At 37.6% G+C, this 22,133-nt stretch overlaps 2 protein-coding genes across 2 annotated transcripts in view; one reads left to right on the top strand and one right to left on the bottom strand.

Annotated features, from left to right (window-relative positions):
- The window catches only part of sfxn3 (sideroflexin 3), a 17,046-nt gene extending 8,075 nt beyond the window's left edge, over positions 1–8,971 (bottom strand). The window contains exons 1-5 of the mRNA XM_056470547.1: positions 8,821–8,971; positions 7,189–7,364; positions 4,818–4,988; positions 3,201–3,299; positions 1,641–1,716 (exon numbers count right to left, since the gene is read on the bottom strand). Of these exons, the coding sequence (XP_056326522.1) occupies positions 1,641–1,716; positions 3,201–3,299; positions 4,818–4,988; positions 7,189–7,352 (510 nt within the window). The 5' untranslated portion in view covers positions 7,353–7,364; positions 8,821–8,971. The remainder of the gene's footprint in view (positions 1–1,640; positions 1,717–3,200; positions 3,300–4,817; positions 4,989–7,188; positions 7,365–8,820) is intronic.
- Positions 8,972–10,163: 1,192 nt separating this feature from the next.
- Positions 10,164–22,133, top strand: part of pdzd7a (PDZ domain containing 7a) — a 71,223-nt gene continuing 59,253 nt past the window's right edge. Inside the window, exons 1-3 of the mRNA XM_056471009.1 lie at positions 10,164–10,498; positions 16,736–17,367; positions 21,966–22,103. Coding sequence (XP_056326984.1) covers positions 17,184–17,367; positions 21,966–22,103 — 322 coding nt within the window. The 5' untranslated portion in view covers positions 10,164–10,498; positions 16,736–17,183. The remainder of the gene's footprint in view (positions 10,499–16,735; positions 17,368–21,965; positions 22,104–22,133) is intronic.

Here is a 22,133-nt window from a genome sequence, read left to right as displayed (position 1 = left end):
CAGTAGGTACCGCTTCGATGACAGGCAGATATATTTTAGTTCAGTAGAAAACTCAACCCTTTTCATGATATAACGATCATGCCCAACATATCAATCCAACTCGCTCTTTAAGGTCTGAAAACTCAGGGCTTCTGGTAGTACCTAGAATAGCAAAGTCGAGTAAAGGAGGTCGAGCCTTCTCATTTATAGCTCCTAAACTCTGGAATAGCCTTCCTGATAACGTCCGAGGCTCAGACACACTCTCCCAATTCAAAACTAGATTAAAGACCTATCTGTTCAGTAAAGCATACACTTAGTGCACCACTTAGGGGGCTTCCACACAGGTTATGCATCTTGTTGATATACACTATGAACAGCAGCTACGCTAATTATTTTCTTTATTCTCCATTTCCACCTGGGTATACTCTTCCCGAGGCCCTCAGACTATGCAGAGTCACTGATTCGATCCAAGACCAACGACGAGATGATCCCAAGGTTTCCATATCCTGGACCTGGCCGAATCCTGAGCAGCTACTGTGATGGTCATGGAAGAGTGGAGAATATGAGACTGATTCCTGTGACGCTCCAGAGACAGACGAGTCTTCGCTGAGGCCAGCTTCCAGCCTCCGCCACTGAGACTGCAGCTCTGCACAAGACGTTTGGCCAGCGGAGAAATTAAAATGATCGTGCCCAACTGAGCCTGGTTTCTCTCAAGGTTTTTTTTTCTTCACTTCCGCCATTAGTGAAGTTTTTTTTCCCTCTCCGCTGTCGCCACTGGCTTGCATGGTTCGGGATCTGTAGAGCTGCGCATCGTTGGATTTGCCCTCCAATATTTGGACTCTCAGTAGTGATTATTAAACCACACTGAACTGAGCTCAACTGAACTGAACTTAAACACTACAAACTGAACTACACTGTTCCTATTTACTGTGACCTTTTATGTGAAGCTGCTTTGACACAATCTACATTGTATAAGCGCTATACAAATAAAGGTGAATTAAATTTAATTGAATATGTGGTTATTTTCTATCAATATCTCCTTTGAAATATGGTATAAATTGCAAAATAGGGACTTTTCTCTATATCTCCCATTCAGTTTTTTACTTCATGCCTTCCATCTTTCCATCTTTCCATCAAAGTCATCTGACTTTCGCGTGTCACCAGAACCACGTGATTGCAAACAACCTATTAGGAAAAAATCCCATTCAATGAAGACTAGTAATGTGTATCGCTAAAAACTTAATCTGGACAACGATAAAGATGATATTCTCAGCATTTAGATTTTATACAAGTCAGATTTGTAAATAGTTGCAACTCAGCAAAATTTTGTCCTAACAAACCATACATCTATGAAAAGTTAATTCATGCAGCTTTCAGATAACTCATAAATCTCAATTTCCAAAAAATATGACTGGTTTTGTGGTCCAGAGTTACATATGATAGGAATTAAGATCCAAAATATTTTAGAAATTTGTATTTAAAAGTTTATTTAAAAGCTGTCCCTAAAGCATTCATTAAGTTCCTGTCCCTAAAGCATTCATTAAAAACAGTCAATTTAATTTATATTTGAGATTTTTAGAGCTTATATTTACTTATATAGGTTTTATAGTGACTCTATAGTTAACTATTAAACACATGAACAGTATAGGGTAAGGACAGACCTTGGTGAGAGCCTTCAGGCTAAGTGCTGTTACTACTGCTCCAGTGGTGGCACTGACATATGCTGCTCCAAGCTGACTGCAAAGGTTAAAACAGCACATATAAGATTTAACGCTTTATCGAGCAGATCAGTACCATTAACATTTCTCAAGGAGCTCCTAACTGCCGATCTGACATTGCAGAATGCACAAGTCTCCTTTAGATTCAGGAAGAAAAATTATGTCAAGAACAAACAATATTAAATCAAATACAAGCATCATCACTGCATACATTCTACATCTTTAAGGAATGGTTATAATTTTATATGATAAATAGCTCACACATCGCCAAAATGGAAACATAATTAAATAGAGATGCAATCTGAATGCTCTTGTGTGGCATATCTGCCACCATTAGTTTCATCATGCAATGTGGCCCATGCAAAAGCATTCAGAAGACTAATGGTCTGTTTCCACTGAGTGGTATGGTATAGTTCGGTTCAGTACCCTTTTATGGCCGTTTCCACTGTCAAAGGGTAGCCAAAAGTGAACCGTACCACTTTTTGGTCACCCTTTGCAAAGGGTACCAACAGGCCCAAAGGGTTCCATAGGGCGGAACTAGACGCGCAGCTGAACGCTATTGATTTACAGAGATACGTCACTCGCAGAAGCAGGAGAATGAAAACAAAGGAAGCGCTATTTTTAAAAACACAGCCGAGACATTACACCGTAATAATATATACATATAATAACAAGCCATGGTCGACCCGAGCTCAAACAAACCTTGTCATCATCTTGATGTACAGCCACAAAGCCAAGAAGAACAAAATCTGCTGTGTCCTGTTGTTGTTTTACGAACCCGTCTAAAAGTGTGAGCGGTTTCACTTTCTCCAGAGAGCTCACTGCGCACCTACGTTATATTTGAAATAACGAACTTTTTGAGCTCATATTAATAATGTGCGCGTGATCATTGAAGCGCTTCTGATATCCAATCCATAAAGATATGATATCCATAAAGAGACAAACGCGAGAGTGAAGTGCGAATGATGCAAATGATGCTTCCGCAACCTAAAACATGAACAAACTGCCATGTTTAACTATTCACCTTTTGGACTATTATGAACTCGGAATGATGGAATTACTTTCTAACAAGAGGTTACATGTGCCGGTGAAGATTAAAGACACAGATGAGAGGTTTTCTCTGACTGTGGGCTATTATTTGTGTTGTTTCTGAACCCAAATAAGGACAAAAGGACAAATGTAAGTATATGTGTATAAAGCATCTGTTTTGTGAGACGTGCTTCTCATATGATATGAAACGACCCGTACGGCTTTACTGTGACATTTCCTCGAGTAAAAATGACATCGTATGAAACTTTCTGTCGTACACCACGCCCACCCCTTTTGGCAGTCTAAACACAAGCTTGATAAAGGTGACCCGTACCGTACTGTACCTCCCAGTGGAAACGAGCCATAAATGGTGCAATAGAACAACAAATTACACCACCAATACGTGGGTTGCCATGAGGCCTCCATACAAAAACATGCATCTAGATCATTCAGTAGTTTTCTTAGCCTTCATACTTGACAGTGATTGGTGCATCTCCACTGCGGTTAGTGTAGTTGACAACAGCATTGAAGGACTGGTTAACCCACTGCCAAAACACCACTGCTGGGGTGGTCCTAAAAACAGAAGAGAGAAACCTGAATACATGAAAAGCAACTTGTCTTTTACCATTTTGAAACTTCAAAATTACAAACTCTTTTTACAGACAATGCTGCAGCCACATGAATCTCCCACACAAGCTTGTAATTTGAGTCACATGTTGGTGGTTGCACAAAATGACTCATTTGCTGTTGACTCAGATGACCCAAGTAAAAATGTGTCTATTGGGCCAACAAAGACAACTTTTTAAATCTTATGCCAAGTTTGGATAACATAATATTAACACAGTTTTGGAATATACATAGTTTTTGTTCCTCCACGATGGGTTTTGTTATATCAGTAGTCTGGTTTTATATCAGTAGTCAGTAGTTGTACAACATTATTGTGATACGTTTATATGACTCAGTGCTTCCCACACATAAACTTTACTTGGGCGGGCCGCCCAGGTATAATAAAGGCCACCCAAGTATATAGTGACATGGTTTTTTTACTATTATTATCATGAACCTTTTCACTTTCTTGTTTCCACCTAATATAAACATCCATGAGCGATTAAGTAGTGGAGAATCTGCTCTCCTTTACCCGTTTCATACTGCTCGTTCTGTGTGCGCACTGTCAATGCACAGACTTGGTCTCATATACTCTGCAGACCTACAGAAACCCGCACCTTTTTGCCTCCGCCGGAGTTTCTAAATCTACTAAAATGTCTAGGATTAGGTTTTGCTTTCGTTTTCTAAGCTGTCATTTATTGTATGCGCACAGCCGCGAGAGAGACATTAAATAATTAATTTTTTATCTAAACGACTTTACCACAAGCCTTACCAAACACTCTGGAGAGGACGATATTACATCTAAATTGGCTGCAGAATATATTTTATATATTAGCAATATATTATGCAATAATTCCATTTTTTTTGTAGAACTATGGATACAATACTCCTGCCTTATAATGTTTCCAATATCTCAAGCCTTTAACCTAGTGGTTAAGTGTGTCAATATATAGCACTGCGATGCTGACGGTGACCTGAGTTCGATTCGCAGCTTGAGGTCCTTTGCTGATCCTTTCCCTCTCTCTGATCCCCTTGCTTTTCGGTCTGTAATCTGCACTAAAAAGTAAAACCCCTAAAAACATTATGGTATAAAAAAAGAAAAGGAAAGAGAAGCGAGCTGCAAGTTCTACCTTCTCAATGACACTACACAAATCAAACAAAAATGTGTAATCTGAAACCAGCCTCAGTTTTAAAGTGTTCTTGTATTGTCCCAGTTTTTAAAAGCAAAAGTATTACCATAAAACACAGTAAACACTTCTGAGTGAAACCAGCAGACTCAGTCATCCAGTAGGAGTGCCGCCTTTTCCATAATGACTCATTTAGGAAATATTCACTGAACGAGCAGGGATATTCATCCCAGACTATGGAAAGTTTTACTCCCTTTCCTTTTCTGGCCTCTAACGCTCAACATTTTAAGACCCACAAGAGTTTCTGCACATATTGTGTCCAGAACAATAAAATGATCAGGAGTGGCAGAGCTCTTACCTGTAAAAGGTAAGCATGCAGCCTGTAATGGTCATGTTCATGGGCACTTGTGCAGACATGCGTCCAACTAGCAGCATTTTCTCTCCTGTGTCTGGGTGGAAAGCGGAGTCGTAGATGTATTTGGCCCTCCATAGTGCATCTTCTGTTAGCCCAGGCTTCACAACCCCCAACCTGAGAAGTAGGACACTTTATTCGCATGCACAGTAACATTAAAACAGAAATATAACATAGATTTATATAAATGGAGAGTGGAGAAAGTATATTGGATTTAAAATAGTTTCGCTGATCCAAGCTTAAGATGCAGAGATATATAAACGCCATTCATAGGTTGATTTGTAGGTTGGTGGTGCTTTCAGGCATTGCTATTTTTGTTTGAGCATCTCAAACAGTAACTCAGTGGAATTTAGGGTGGTACCGGGCTCTGCTTGTCTGACCAATTAGAAGGGTGGAGTTATTGAAAAGTCTTTAATATGAATTCACAGGGCATCCAACATCTATTTTACCAATATGCTGATTACAGCTCATTAAATATTTCTTCTCATCAACAATGAAAAGAGTTGCTGCTGTTTAATATTTTGTGGAAACCATGATGCCCAAAACTATTAAATGGTAGTGTAAGTTTTTTTTTTTTTGCTGTTTTTGAAGAGATTAATATTTTATTCAGAGAGGATTAAATTAAAATGACAGTTAAATCTTTTTTAAGATTACCATTTAAAATAAATCAGTCGTTTTGAAACTTCTATTAATCAAAGAACCCGGGGGGTTCCTACTAAACATATTTTCAGCTGTGATAATGCAAAGAAACATTTAACAATTGTGCACCTATATTAAATAACAACAACTGAGCAGAAAAGCAATATAGTATAAAGAATATGGAATAAATAAAACCAGCTTTGGTGAGCATAAAAAAAAAAAGATTTCACACTTTAACCAGTAGTGCACATAATTATATTAATAATAATAATAATAATGATAATAATAATAATATTATTAATAATAATAATAGTTAAGTATTTAATTTAGTAAAAAATAAATATATTTACTGTCATATTTATGTTCTTGCTTTAAAAAAATCTAATATTTATCGACCCCAAATATCTGGACCCATATTCATGAAGCTTAAATTTAGCATGAAATTAAAGTTTTGTGATGTACATCCAATTGAAACTGTCCTGAAATGAGAGATAAAAAAGTATGGTGGTGCATGATTTTGTCCACTGAGAAATGATTAGATCACTGGAAAAAGGATGTTGCTAACAAAATAAAGAAACGTTGATGAAAGGACAAAAGCAGGGCAGAAACGATACACGCCCTGATGATAGCCCCTCCTGCAAGGCATTCCATGTGACCAGAAATTAAGAGTCATTTCGAAGTCATTTCGAGTGGGCAGGGAAGGTTATGGTATTTGATAAAAGACTTTGAGGGCAAATTAACTTTTACAAAATAATGAAGTGCACAGATACATCATTTACAACAGAAATGAAAGTGTTAGAGATGAACAGTGTGGTAAATACTGTTCATTTCTAACTTAATTTATAGGCTCAAGAACAAGACAAAAATGCTTAGCTCTTCCCAATTGTACTGAATTGCTATCTATTTAAGTGGGACTGTTGGTTTATTTGTAGCAAACATGGATTTATGCTATGTTTATAAACTGTTTTTTTTACACTGTAAGGTAGGAAATTCCAGTGGAAATGAAATTAACAAACTCAATAAGAGGATCTGAAAGTGTCTGTGTGATCAGTCTTTGACAGACCCATATCAACACTGTATTTTCCCAAGTTGTTTAATATCTTAATATAGTAAAGCTACTTCTAACACATTTTGACTTTAAGAGCTCTTTTAAGGTTTGGGATGCTTTAACAATAACATTTTTATCTTTACTAGGATCTTCTCTTTAATAGGAAAGAGAAATGCCTGCTTTTCTGAGAACTTTCCTGGAATTTTGTCACTGAAAGCAACTCTTTGCACAGACTCTTCATGAATACTGTCCCCGAGCAATAGCAAAGGCGCATTTTTTCCCTTATTCTTTTTGTCTAAAATGATTATCTAAAAGATTCAGGTTTCTTTTCCGCCATAGCTTTTCTGCGAAATAAAGCAAAACCTTGCAGCTGTTCACGCATGAAAACAAGACCAAGGTTAAACCTATATTATGATTGATTAGCATTGCATTTCAAACAACAAACCCATGCTACATGTTTTAAGAGCTAGTTTGGAAAGGAAAGCCTACATTCTGCACAGCATATCATATCAACATATCATTATTACCATATATTTTTACAGTTTTTATTTCATCGTGAAGGGCATGATTTCACCCTAAATATTCAAATATGAAGAATTAGAGGCATAGTATTGGATTGTGTTCACATACCTGTAGTTCTCCACAGTAACTCTGGCATCCTCTAAAACCTCACTGGACAGCAGCACGTTTCTGGGGTCCGTCACCATAAAGAAATGCTGAGCTCGGCCCATAAATGTGCCCTGGTCCCATCGTGGTTCCTTAATGTTGATATTCAAGGGCAAATCTCCAGACATCCTATCTGACTTCTGTGAATATCACAAATAAGCCAGAGTTATTTCAATCAATTACAATCACCTTGAGAAACTCATCTGAGTTTAGAAGTTGTTCAGGCTTTATTTTTTTGAACAAGTTAATCTTGACATTTCAGATAAGTGATTGAGATCTATGCCATGATGAATGCTGAGTCCAATGAAAGTTGTTAAAAAAGAGAAAATAAAACGAAGACTGCGTGATGTCAAAAGAAGCACATTTTACTTACTATTATTAAAAAAAGAGGGATTAATACTTGCTCTTCATTCTGATGGTTATTTTCATGCAATTGAGGTAAAGTTTTTTTATTGGAACATTCTGACTTTCCACTAAATAATATAATTTCTGAAAAGTATTATTTGCAAATTCTAAAAAGTGGAATCATATTAGCAGCCAGAGACTATCAAAGTACAACGCTGTTCACAGTCAATTAAATAGTTCTAATGTTGTTTTGAAGTCATAGTTGCGCGTGATTTCAACCCAATATTCAAAGTACTATGGTAAACAATATAGGGATCATGTCACAAGTAGGCATGGGACGATAACTGTTTTCAAGGTATACCGCAATTTGGAAAAGTCAAGGTTTTAAAACCGCCAAAATTTTCTGTTATACCGTTCCTAAGGTATGTGTAAGATTTATTTTTTCACAACTATTTTATTTAGTTTTTTAGAGCAACAGGATCTCCAGCAGAAAAGGAACCTCTACAACAAAAGCTACTGGTCCAAAATATTTAAAATGTTTCTTAAATTGAAATATATTGTGTTCAGTGGGGGAAAAGGTTTTTTTTAACCCAGAGATTTTAAAAGTACTTATTTTAGAGCAGTATTCACAATACCGTGATATTTTATCCAAGGTTATCATACCGCCACAATCTTATACCGGCCCATGCCTAGTCACAAGTTGTCCCTGAACGAATGTGCTTATATAAAACCAACTTTACCTCAATTTTCATGCACGAGTATAAACAATAAATGACTGACAGATCAACGGTAGATTAGTAATCCATGTCAAAAAAGCAAAAACTAGCAGTAGCTTTTGAATTTACACATCTGCCTAGTTTATAAAGTATCGAATAAAAAAAATGTAGAAAATTATTTCTATATGGAGTAAATCTTAAGAAATAAAGCGCATATTTACAGCTGTCGTAGCTAATGCTAACAGCTCTGAACCTCATTGCTCTGAACATGTACAAGGACATGTAGAATAAACATACTCTACGACTTGAGAATCATTCAATTAAAAGCGATAGACTGCCATGCTGAATGGTAAGTGATAGTTTTATTTTTGTGTATAAAGTATTCAACAATATTCCATGTCTCTAAGCATAACATTACCCTGCAACCGCAGTAGGTAGCTAGCATACACAACCTTACGAACATGAACATAACATCGAAACAGGCAACTGTGCGCTTTTGTTCAGTGAGTCGTTCAGTAATATATGTCCCACACACCTCGTTAAAACACCACAGGCGATGTTCAGGTGCACCTTGAAGCAGATGACCTCACTAGGCGCTGACTGCTTCCCTCTGCGCGGTGACAGAAAAACTGGCTGTACTTCCGGTCTGACTGGCTTGCCTTGAAAATCTGGCGAGACGATAAATATGATGAAGGCGCAGTTTTTGTGTAAAAGGCGGCGTTTAGAGAAGAGAGAGACGCAGTTGGCTCGAGAGACTGGGCGTGGATAAGAGCTGCTCTATGATTGGTTGTTAGGAAGACGGGGCGTGGATGGAAGCTGCGTTATGATTGGTCACCCGCTTCGTGATTTCCGGGATCGTCCTGCAGACTTTGAGGTTATCTATAAGGGTGAGGAGGGGAGGAGGGGGTTCAACTTTTGATAAAAGTTTTAAATGACCGGTGTATGGACACAGTTTAAACACAGTTCTTCATTCTTTCAACGACCACCTTCTAAAGCCGCATGTCATCACGCTACGCTGTGAGGTTGTTTGTTTTCCTCCCTCTGAAGAAATGTCTAACGTTATGGCAGTTTAGAGAATTTCTAGTTGGCTAAACAAGTGTTTTACAACCACATTGCTGACACAGACAGGTAGAGTTTGTGTATTTTTATATGTATATTATACTTATGTTTAGCATGATTTTGTATTAATATGGTACAATATAATAATGATAGTCTATATTAGTGTTTCTCAAACTTTTTTCACCAAGTACCACCTCAGAAAAAAAATTGTCTCTCCAAGTACCACCATAATGACCTATACTGAATTACTATGAGTTGCATAGTAGGCCTAATTAATCAGCTAAAGCTCTGCACAGTTCAAAAGCGTGGCAGATTAATTCTTATTATTATGAATATTTATTATTGTCAGCCACTTTAACTATTATAAATAGTTTCAACATTAACACTATGCTTAAAGGTAAAAAAATAAAACGTCAACGTTTAATTTAAAATGGGCTTTTTAAAGTTTGAAATATATGTTGCGTGTGTTTATGACTTATTTACTTATGTTTGAAATCTAAACATTAACCTGTATTTTAAATATGTGAATTGGATTTGCGTATTTTGGGTGAATTGTCACTTGTATGTTATTTTCATTGTAAATGGCAAATTTATTTGACTCATTCTAATAGAAAAAAAAAGTCACTTGTATCTCACTTGTAATTTTGGCCACTTAAATTAGGTGTCCAATTCGTCATTCTAGCGTTTAGATCCTCAGGTCAGAAAAACACCAAAGCTCAGTACCGTTAACACAAAATGAATCCTCGTTTCTTTGAATACTCCTTTGGAATGCTTTTCATTCATTCATTTTCTTTTTGGCTTAGTCCCTTTATTAATCAGGGGTTGCCACAGCAGAATGAACTGCCAACTTATCCAGCACATTTTTTTATGCAGCGGATGTCCCTCCAGTCACAACACAACACTGGAAAAAAACACTCATGCATTCACACACATACACTACGGCCAATTTAGCTTATTCAATTCACCTATACCACATGTCTTTGGACTGTGGGGGAAACGGAACACCCAGAGGAAGCCCACATGAACACGGAGAGAACAAGCAAACTCCACACAGAAATGCCAACTGGCCCAGCTGGGGACTCGAACCATTGACCTTCTTGCTGTGAGGCGATCGTGTTACCCATTGCACCACCGTGACGCCCTGGAATTCTTTTGTAAGTTTAAACTTTAAACAGACAATTAAACTAGAAGCACCACAATAAAATGTGGAGACCACTGAATAGAGTGTCCTATAATAATCACTGGCTCAGCTTAAGTCAGGACTAGGCCTTCACTAAATTATGTAATCAAACAGCTTTTATTTAAAACTGACTTAGAAAAACGCATTAATAGTGTGTTTCTTGAAACTATTCTATGGCAGTAATGATTTTTTTGTTTATGTCACTTTTAGTTATTTTCAGATAAGACAGCTTAAACTTGCAATTTAGTTATGGACTAACTTTGTCTCGGAAGCTATGGTAAGTTGTAAGTGTGTCCCAGTAGTTTTACATACTATACACTTAAAGGCATAGTTCACCTAAGTGTATCTGTCTGCGGACTGCAAGACAGGGGCGTGACATGAAGGAGGCATAACTCATAGTAGTAGAGGCGTAACTTGCAGTTATCAAGATGCGATTGAACCACCCTGCAAGATGTCACAAGGAGATGTTGTTGGCAAGATGTCGATTTTTTTTTTTTTTTCTCAATTTATCCACAACCTATTCATTTGATATATTCATTCATTTAGCAACTCCTCTCGCTGACTTCATCTGTTTTGTTATGACAGTTAGCCTACTTGGCGTCACCCCCCTGAAGTTACTAACTGCACATTGGTGAGTGTGTCAAGTATGAAAGTCTCGCAACTCTTGGCTGTACGTGCACAGTGTACAAAGGAGTAGGTGTAGACATTAATAACTGTCACTGTTAGATTTAGGGATGGGGTAGGTCTAGACATCAATAACTGTGATGGTTGGGTTTAGGGTTGGGGTAGGTGTAGACAATAATATCTGTGACGGTTGGGTTTAGAATTGGTGTAGACATTAATAACTGATGGTTAGATTTAGGGATGGTAGGTGTAGACGTTAACTGTGACGGTTGGGTTTAGGATTGGGTTAGGTGTAGGTGTAGATATTAAAAACTGTGATAGTTGAGTTTAGGATTGGGGTTGGTGTAGACGTTAATAACTGTGATAGTTGAGTTTAGAATTGGGGTAGGTGTAGACGTTAATAACTGTGATGGTTGGGTTTAGGATTGGGGTAGGTGTAGACGTTAATAACTGTGATGGTTGGGTTTAGGATTGGGGTAGGTGTAGACGTTAATAACTGTGATGGTTGGGTTTAGGATTGGGGTAGGTGTAGACGTTAATAACTGTGATGGTTGGGTTTAGGATTGGGGTAGGTGTAGACGTTAATAACTGATGGTTGGGTTTAGGATTGGGGTAGGTGTAGACGTTAATAACTGTGATGGTTGGGTTTAGGATTGGGGTAGGTGTAGACGTTAATAACTGATGGTTGGGTTTAGGATTGGGGTAGGTGTAGACGTTAATAACTGTGACGGTTGGGTTTAGGATTGGGGTAGGTGTAGACGTTAATAACTGACGGTTGGGTTTAGGATTGGGGTAGGTGTAGACGTTAATAACTGTGACGGTTGGGTTTAGGGATGGGGTAGGTGTAGACGTTAATAACTGACGATTAGGTTTAGGATTGGAGTAGGTGTAGACGTTAATAACTGATAGTTGGGTTTAGAATTGGGGTGGGTGTAGACGATAATAACTGTGACGGTTGGGTTTAGGATTGGGATAGGTGTAGACATTAATATCTGTGACGGTTGTGTTTAGAATCGGGGTTGGTGTAGGCGTTAATAACTGATGGTTGGATTTAGGGATGGGGTAGGTCTAGACGGTAATAACTGACAGTTGGGTTTAGGATTGGGGTAGGTGTAGATGTTAATAACTGTGACGGTTGGGTTGGGTTTAGGATTGGGGTAGGTGTAGACGTTAATAACTGACGGTTGAGTTTAGGATTGGGGTAGGTGTAGACATTAAAAACTATGATGGTTGGGTTTAGGGATGGGGTAGGTGTAGACATTAATATCTGACGGTTGGGTTTAGGATTGGGGTAGGTGTAGACATTAATATCTGTGAGTTGGCTTTAGGGATTGGGGTTGGTGTAATGGTAAAAATTGTGACGGTTGGGTTTAGGATTGGGGTAGGTGTAGACATTAAAAACTGTTGACGGGTTTAGGGATGGGGTAGGACTAGATGGTAATAACTGTGACGGTTGGGTTTAGGATTGGGGTAGGTGTAGACATTAATATCTGTGATGGGTTTAGGGATGGGGTAGGACTAGACAGTAATAACTGTCACAGTTGGGGTTAGGATTGGGGTAGGTGTAAACATTAATATCTGTGACAGTTGGGTTTAGAATTGGGGTAGTTGTAGACAGTAATAACTGATGGTTGGGTTTAGGATTGGGGTAGGTGTAAATGTTAATAACTGTCATGGGTACAGTGCCATCTTACCGACAACAGTTTTGACGTGGGTCTGGATAATTGCAAGTTACGCTTCTACTACAAGTTATGCCCCCTTCATGTTACACCCGTCTATCAGTCCGCAGACATATTCTACTTCCCATAACTGAAACTCCTGTCATCATTTACTCAACATTTACTTGTTTCAAACCTCTTTGACTTTCTGTTTTTCTGTTCAAGACAAAAGAAAACATTCTGAAGAAAGCTGAAACCTGTAACCATTGACTTCCAGAGCATTTGTTTTTTCTTACTATTGAGGCAAGGCAAGTTTATTTATATAGCACATTTCACACACAGTGGCAATTCAAAGTGCTTTACATAAACATGAATAAAGAGACAAGTATACGAAAATAAAAACAAATAATAAAAGTGATTTAAAACAGATTTAAATGTAATGTAATGTAAAAAGGCACAGCTAAACAGATGCGTTTTAACTCTTGATGTGAATGTGCCTAATGTTGGAGCACATCTGATCATTTCTGGAAGCTGATGCCAGCAGCGGGGGCGGAATAGCTGAAGGCAGATTCACCCTGCTATGACTTGGAATTTCTAGTTTATGTGATCCTAAAGATCTGAGTGATCTGTTAGGTTTGTATTCAGTGAGCATATCTGTAATGTATTGAGGTCCTAGGCCATTTAGACCAGCAATAATACTTTAAAATCTATTCTGAATGTATTGAAGTCAGTTGTTACAGGTTTTTAGTTTTCTCACAACCCCATATTTGTAACCCAAAATTGCATGGGAACCTGTTGCATGAGCCTTAAACCACTTAGGTTTTTGACACAAGGTGAAACTTAATAGCGTTTAATTAACATAAAACGTATGGATTAATTTAAGAATGCAATGTGTAGTTAGCTATCCACTTACAACAAACCGAATTCACACAAGGAAGAAATGTCCACTATGTGGCAGCATAGTGTCAAGAAAGTTGCTCCGTTTTCCACAGTGCACACAGTTTATCCTTGAAACAAAAATACATTCACACTGTAATCAAAAGACGGTCTCTGATAGTAGATTTAAGCACTTACAACTGCCAGTATTTTACTATCAAAGATGAATGAGCTACAATTTGGAAAAGAAGCAAGTGAAATGTGCTTTATTTACGTCTTGCGGACTTAATTGAATCTATACTTGTCCCACAAGACCACTGTCAGCTCGTGTAATACTCTTATGGTGATATGAGTGACGAACGTCAGCCAGATGAGTTTGTGCAGAGTCCTTCTGAGCTGCTCCACATAATCCAATCACCTGCTCTGAGAGGCGGGCTTAAGGAAGGCTAATATTGTCTTTGTCTCAGGTGAGGTCATGCGGCACAACATGGAGACAGGTAACGGCATTTAACTCTATCTAACTTTGTTTTTTAGCATTAACATCAGATTAAGTGCGGAAAGGCAAGTTAGGGTACATCAGTTATATTCAGGACAGATCTTTCAAACAATGTAATAACTTGTTGACTGTATCGGTTGCTTGCCGATCTCTTAAGAGGATGATCTTTGTGTTGTTGTGAAATCTCTCCACGCTGATTCATGTAAGCTAGGCTGTGTATTATGAACAAGTGAGCTAACGCATCATTATGTCAGTGAACGCTGTCGTGTTATATTGTTCACTGAAGCGTTTCGTTGCGCTTTACGCAACCTGTTGCTGAGCGCTGTCCGAGGTGCTGATGATGAGCCAATCAGTCGCAGTGCCAAATTCGGACTGATAACATGACAACGCCAAATTCATTTCGTAACCATATTGCTCGAGACAAAAACTTTCACGTACGCGTATACAGTCGAGATAGCTCGTATTGGATTCAAAATGGATTTATGTTTTGTGTGTGTGTGTGTATGTGTGTACGCGTTTGTTTTTGTGACATCATGACACAAATGTGTATAATGACATGGTATGACACATGTATTACAATGAGATGGCTAATTGTAAAGACATTGCTGTTTTCCCTATTTTTCAAAAAGCTTATAAATCATACAGAATGAGTTTTTTAGAAAGTAAACCTGCCCATAATTTCCCTCTAAATGGGTACGGTTAGGTGTAGGGCAATATTAAAAACAGTTTGTACAGTATAAATACAATGGAGACCTTTTAAATCTCCCCACCATTCACAAAAACAAACGTGTGTGCATGTGTGTTTTAGTTATTTTCATTTGATTACATTCCATGTGGAGATATCGTTAACTTTTAGGTCACAGTATTGGAAACTATAACTAACCTTCTTGTTTATATGATACATTTTGAATGCTAAATATTTTTGAGGAAAATGTTTTTGTGATCCTCTCAGTCAGAACCAGCAGACCTCACAGTTAGTTCTAGATTGTTCCCTTCTGAGAGAAAGATTTTTGTACTAGTTTACTGCCGTTTTGCATGTTGTATAATCCTGAATATTTATTACTCTTTAAAGTAGTCAACTATTGTCTTGATATTATATTTTTGTTTCAGTTTTATGTGTTTCTAAAACTTTAGTTTAAGTAATGTATTGATAATGTATGAAAGGAGCCCAAGAGATGGAAGCACATTTTTAGTCATTATAGTATTTTAAAATAGTATTTTTTTTTCACACTAAATATGAAAGTGAAAATAAACACATTTCAGATTGGTTGATAATTACATTTGAGGGATAGTTAACCCTTAAATTAATGTAAATGTAATTACTCTCAAGTGGTCTCAATTTGTTTCTTTAGAACTAAATTGAAGATGTTTTTAAAATGCTGGTAACCGATAGCATTGAATCCATAGTAGGATTAGGTCAATAGTTGCCGGTTTCTGGCACAACATAGTTTGTGTTCAACACAACTAAAAACCCGTAGTTTCTCTGTCGCAGATCCATCGTTTGAACCACGTTAGTTATAACGTAAAATGCCCATAATGTTGCTCTAAATTGGGGTGGAGTAACAAGTTGAAACCTTAGTTAGCTAACGATGGTTTTGGGAAACACCCCCCTGATTTGGAACTAGTGGATGATAAGTAAACGATGACAGAATTGTAATGAATTTTGTGTGAAAAAAGAATTTAGAGACATTGCTATTAGCAAAACTTGAGGTAAACAACTAATCCAAGTAAAATAATCCATAGAATAATAAATAAAGTGAGAATTTTCTTCTGCTCTGGAATGAATCTGCTTCTCTGATGATGTCAGTTTGAGTAGAGCTTTCTTAACCACTTACATCCAACCACTCTGATTAGAGAGAAGAAGGAGGGGAATAAAATGAACCATACTCTCTATTCGAAACGAAAACATTTCACAATACTGAAATAAATTGGGGGCTGCACGGTGGTGCAGTGGGTCACACCAAGAAGGTCGCTGGTTTGAGCCTCGGCTGGGTCAGTTGGCATTTCTGTTTGGAGTTTGCATGTTTTCCCCATGTACTCGAGGGTTTTCTCTGGATGCGCCGGTTTCCCTCATAAGTCCCCACAGACATGTGGTTTAGGTGAATTGGGTAGGCTAAATTGTCGGTAGTGTATGTGTGTGAATGAGCGTGTATGGATGTTTCCCAGTGATGGGTTGCAGCTGGAAGGGCATCTGCTGCGTAAAACAAATGCTGGATAAGTTGGCGATTCATTCCTTTGTGGCGACCCCAGATTAATGAATGAATGAAATAAATTGGATAGGAACATCCAGTTCACACAGACTTTATCCAATGACCGAATGCAAACAAATGGCACACATTGCTGAGGCACCACTCTTTATGTATTCGAAATCTAAAAGAACAAGTCTAAACGTATTAGTGTCCCCCATCAGCTCAGTATGTCTTGCTGTGGAAACAGTGCAACCCTTTACTTTCCAGAATGCAATAATTGCTGATATCACTTTACCTCCCATGGGAAATTAGTCATTGCGCGGCTGGGTTCTCACAGATCTTTCTCTGTCGTCTTGGATCACTGGCAGGTAAAGGTGAGACTCTGAGGCCTGGGTGGACCAGATGACGGACTCCTGCCAAGCAGAGCTCCACTGGCACTGAGGAGGGACTCCAGCCTGATGATCCAGTCCAAGCAGCAGACTTTCAACTCAACAAAAAGACTCCAGCCGCTTTTATGCAACCTCCGCCGTTGTGAGGCTCTCTTCCGAACAATGCACATCAGGATACACTTTGCTTTTCCTCTGCTTTTATGATAATGATTATAATTATGTTGGAGTCATTTGAATCAATGGATCTAATTTGAAGTGAACAATGCTGAAGCCATAGCAGCTTCTTCCCACGCCATTGCAGTGGAGTTTCCTTTTGTGGAGCTAATCCTTTGGACTGTAATCCTGCTAGTGACCCACCGGACTGCTAGTTTTCCCTTCGGCAGCTCAGGCCCTGGATGAGGGTTAGAGGGGAGGTCGGCACTTTGCTATGGCTCATTCGTCTGACACGGCACGCAAAGACATGACGAATGGGGCTCATCCCAGTGCCCAGCCAGGTCCCTCAGGCACCTCGACTCTACCGCGCTACCTTCACAAGAAGCAGCAGCGCCAGAGAGGAGTGAGGTCTTCCTCCCCTATGGGCCGGGTCATCCTCATCAACGCACCTGTCGATGGTGAGTCTCAAGAGTTTTTGGCAAATTGGTAGCGTCAGATTTCCTTTGATACACCCCACTGAGGGTTAGCTTTAGTAAAATGTACTTTAATACAAATACATACAATATTCTATCTTAAATTTATTATGAGGTCAGATTGAGGTATCTGTTTCAAAAATATAATAATAATAATAATAATAATAATAATAATAATTATTCTGTTTAAAGGCAAGATATGATACTTTTGAAGTCTCAGGTGTCCACAGATTTTCTGTAGAGTTGAGTAAATAATACCTAACTGTTCATTTATTATCATACCATGCCGTAAATGCTGTTTGATTTTCACCACATGCATTTTTGTGTTTCTTTATATGCAATTTTTTTAATTTAAACTGTTGGGAAGGAAATTGCATGTGTATCAGTATATTAGATCTGTGAAACTCATGGGGCTAAACTCATTATTTTTCATGTCAGAATCCACTTTTTCTATTTTAAGGATGGAAAAATCCGCTTTGTGCCATGGCGCATGGTCTAACGGGGTTGAGCTTATTCTCTTAATGAGTTAAAGGTGTGTTTTGAGAATAAGCCAATCAGAGTGTCGTCTCCCAATCCCTTTAAGAGTCAGTTGCGTCGTGCCGTGGTGCATTTGATATTTACATGGTGGACTTTGTAAGTGGAAAAACTGAACGCTTCACTAGCGAGAAAACAGAGCATCTACAGGCGAGAATGAGAGATGAACCTCCTCATTCTTTACTTTCACTTTCACTCTCGTGGTTAGGGAAACGTGTTGTACGCACAGACATCAGCCCATATATAATTAACTTAGTTTATTAAGCGCAAAGATTTGTTTCAAAACTATTTCTAAATTCAGTTCTATTTTCCAGCAAAGGAATAAATGAACAATAATAACGAAGTGTGGTAAAAAAACTGAGTTATATCCAAATACACATGCTGTGCCCTAAATGGTCTAAAACCTGACAGGTGGGGAAATCTAAGCTTGTTTTTAATAAAACAACTATAAATATGCATATAATAAATAATACTGCTAATAATAACAACATTATACATGAAGGTGGTGGTTTTTATATTTATGTAGGCTAGAAAATAATAATTTTTATAATATTTTATTCCTTTAATTCTTTTTTCATTTGCAAAGATATTTGTGTATTGCTGTACATCATGTGTTTATTCAGCAATGTATAAGCGAGGCGCACAACTAACGCGCTCTGCGCTGGACTTTAGACCAACTTTGATATGATCTATCGAACAGTCTATTTAAGTTCCTCAAAATAGCAACGCGCCAGCAATGTGCCTCAACACGCCTCCTTTTTTAGATCAGAACACCAATGGGCGCACATACGAGCGCAAATGCATTTGCTATTTAAACAGCGTGGTGCAAAACGCCAAAACGACTCTTGTGCCAAGCTGAAATTAGCAAATAACAATTGCGTCGCGCCTTGCGCTGGGTGTATGATAGGGCCCATGGTCATAGTGAAAACAAAGTATTAACGCAACTCAACCAGGCCTCTTCCTCCAATCACGCATTATTTAGGAATGATTTCAATTCATGACGTTGATGTATCTGCAGTTCCATTAGAGAACATAGGACTAAGATCCTTTGAGGGAGTTTAGAAACGATTCTTTCTGATTCAGAGAATAACTCGCCTTTGTAGTGACTTTGTGCTTTGTTTCTTTGCATTTTCATGTTCAAACAACAACATTATGCTCTAAACATTTAAAATGAGAAAAGCATAAATAGAAACCCTTTGTGGATGAATGTGTAATGATATCAGTTATAATTCATAATATAATTACAACATTTATTTCCAAAGTCATTTACACTGACTTAAAACATCAAGTTTAATTTAGTATAACTTAAAGGGTCACGAAACCTCCGTCTTTCAGTTTAAGTCTACTTCAGATTTGTTTTTTTAATGCAACTTAAATGGGAGTGGAAAGTTGTGAGCAGAAGTTAGGGGAGTGGGTGTGACGGGGCAAAGTGAAAGTGGAGAGTGAGAAACAGTGTCAGTGGCAAAATCTGAGGTAACACATGAGGAAGTGCAAAACTTTTATATTTAAAAAGTGCTTATTTTAAAATTTAGACACACATACCTGCTTTGAAGGGACATAAATGTTCTTAGACACTGATTAAAGTGTTTAAAAGCCATATTTTCAAAGTACTTATCTGTACTATTAGTAGAAAAAAGCTAAAAAGACCTTCACCTAGGTGAAGGTCTTTAGAAGGGGAAACCTAGGTTTTTGAACCTAATGAAGACAGCAGAAGTCAACGATTTATTTTAATTATGTAACCTGACATGTTTACTGTTCCAAAAATAATAAATGTTTCCTAAAATGTAATATATTGTGTTAAATGGGGAGGGGGGGGGGGGGGTTTTTACTAAGACATTTAAAAAGAAATTATTTCGCAGCAGTGAACACGATACCATGATACCACGATACCGTTATATTTTTATCCAAGGTTATCATACCGTCAGAAACTTATACCAGCCCATGCCTATAGTCCAAAGACATGCGCTATAAGTGAACTGGGTAAACAAACTTAGCCATAGTGTATGTGTGTGAATGAGAGAGTGTATTGGTGTTTCCCAGGACTAGGTTGTGGTTGGAAGGGTATTCGCTGCATATAACATATGCCAGAATAGTTTGCGGTTCATTCTGGTGTGGCGACTCCTGATAAATAAGGGACTAAGCCGAGGGAAAATGAAGGAATGGATAAACATAAGTTGCCATGACTTTTTGATCATACATTTTTCATAGTGCAATAATGAATAGGTAACACTTAACAATAAGGTTCCATTAAATAAGGTTATTAAATTAGCTAACATGAACAAACAGACAGTACATTTATTAGTTTTGTCATCTTGTTTACTGTTAGTAATATTGATAATGAAAATAAAGTAATTCATTGTTAGAGCCTTGTCAAGTATGCTTTCTACCCATACTCATAATTGGTTCTGCTTCTTTTGATGTTTTTAACCCATTCAAGTGCACACATTTTTTGAGTCAGGACACACACACACACACACACACACACACACACACACGCTCTGAGCATACATGGAAAGTGTGTGGTTCACTCATTCCCCCATCTTCAATTCCTGCCGGGACCACTCACTAACCATGTTAACTCCTTAATTGCCCCTTAGTTGCCTTAACTATTGTTAACATGCATTAGTAGATGTTGAACTATGATTAATAAATGTAAATACATTATACATTTTTATAAAGTGTGACCGGGTAGCACGGTGGCTCAGTTGTTGCCTCACAACAAGGTTGCTGGTTCGAGTCCTGGGGTGCGTTTCCCAAAACCAAAGCTTGTGAAAGCAAAAAAAATTATGTTAATTTTTTTAATTTATTGGTTATTTATTAAGTATCTGTACTGTATTTGACATGGGCCTGCTGGTTAGAAATTTCTGCTGTGGTTTACAAGTGTCAAATTGTAAAAGTAGACTTTTCTAAAAAATAAAAAAACAATATCTTACTTAATAATAATAATAATAATAATAATCATTAATATTATTAATATTATTATTAAAGTATGATTTTTTTCATTTCTAATAAATAATAAATATTACATTTCATTTTATAATAAATAGCCTCAATATTTATTTATTCATATGATTTAAATATGATATTAAAATATATGTTAGCTTTTGTAAGTGATTTAGGTTATGTCATATTCTCAATAATATTTGTAAAGGAAACACAGGCCCTAAATGTGCCATTTACATATATTTCAGTTAATATGGAAAGCGAGTTTACCAAATCTAATATTGGATTTTATTTTAAATGCGTGCGTGTGTAAAACAATATAATTTGCACAAAGTAATGATGGGGATCTTCTCTAAAGAAGTAGTTATTCCACCCCATTTAGTGCATCATTATGGGCGTTGGTTCAAGCGATGGATGCGTTTTGGGAAACACTCGTCACTACATTGTTCTTTTCCCAAACGATGCATTGTACTATGATAGTTCAGTCACAAGTTACGTCGTTGGTTAGGAAACTTAACCCTGGTTGGCCAAGTTGGCATTTCTGTGCGGTGTTTGCATGGTCTCCCTGTGTTCGCATGAGTTAAGGGACACGGAGAAGCACTGTTTCTTATGATGGGAGATAAGAATGTATATGTGTATACAATATATTATATTGTGACATATATTATATACTATACTATAATGAAATATAACATATTGTGTTAAACTTTGAAGCAGACTGTGGATAAAAACAATTTTAACTGTCACTTTGTGGCTACGTTTTTAATCTTTATGGTGGATTTTTGGCGTTAATTGAGTTTACTTAAAAAATGTAACATATTTTATGTAGTTTGGCTTTCATATTTGACTTGTAAAATGGGAAGCCATTTTTTTAAAACAAATTATGTAATTCCCTATCAAGGGTGAGAGGAGTTAAAGGCGTTTCACTTTTCGTCATGCATTAAAAAAACTCTTCCTTAGCTGTGAATGTGTTTACAATTTAGCATGGCTTCTCAAATTGTATTGCCTAAACTTTAGATTATATTATTTGAGAAAAACCTTTCGCTAAAGATAAAATGGTTCATGAAAAAACCCAGTGTTGTGTTTGATGGTGTGCTGTAATGTAGGAGGAGATGACAGTGAAGACATCCACACGATCACTGTGGATAAAAGTGAGGATGGCCATCTGGGCTTCAGTGTGCGCGGAGGATCTGAGCACGGCCTGGGAATCTTTGTCAGCAAGGTGGAGGATGACAGCACTGCAGGTACCAAAACACAGAAGCGGTAACCACTTT

The sequence above is a fragment of the Danio aesculapii genome, chromosome 13 (assembly GCF_903798145.1).
Source record: "Danio aesculapii chromosome 13, fDanAes4.1, whole genome shotgun sequence".
NCBI classification, from domain to species: Eukaryota; Metazoa; Chordata; class Actinopteri; order Cypriniformes; family Danionidae; genus Danio; species Danio aesculapii.
The sequence above is the reverse complement of the archived record's forward strand: the minus strand, read 5'-3'. Positions and strand labels throughout refer to the sequence as shown.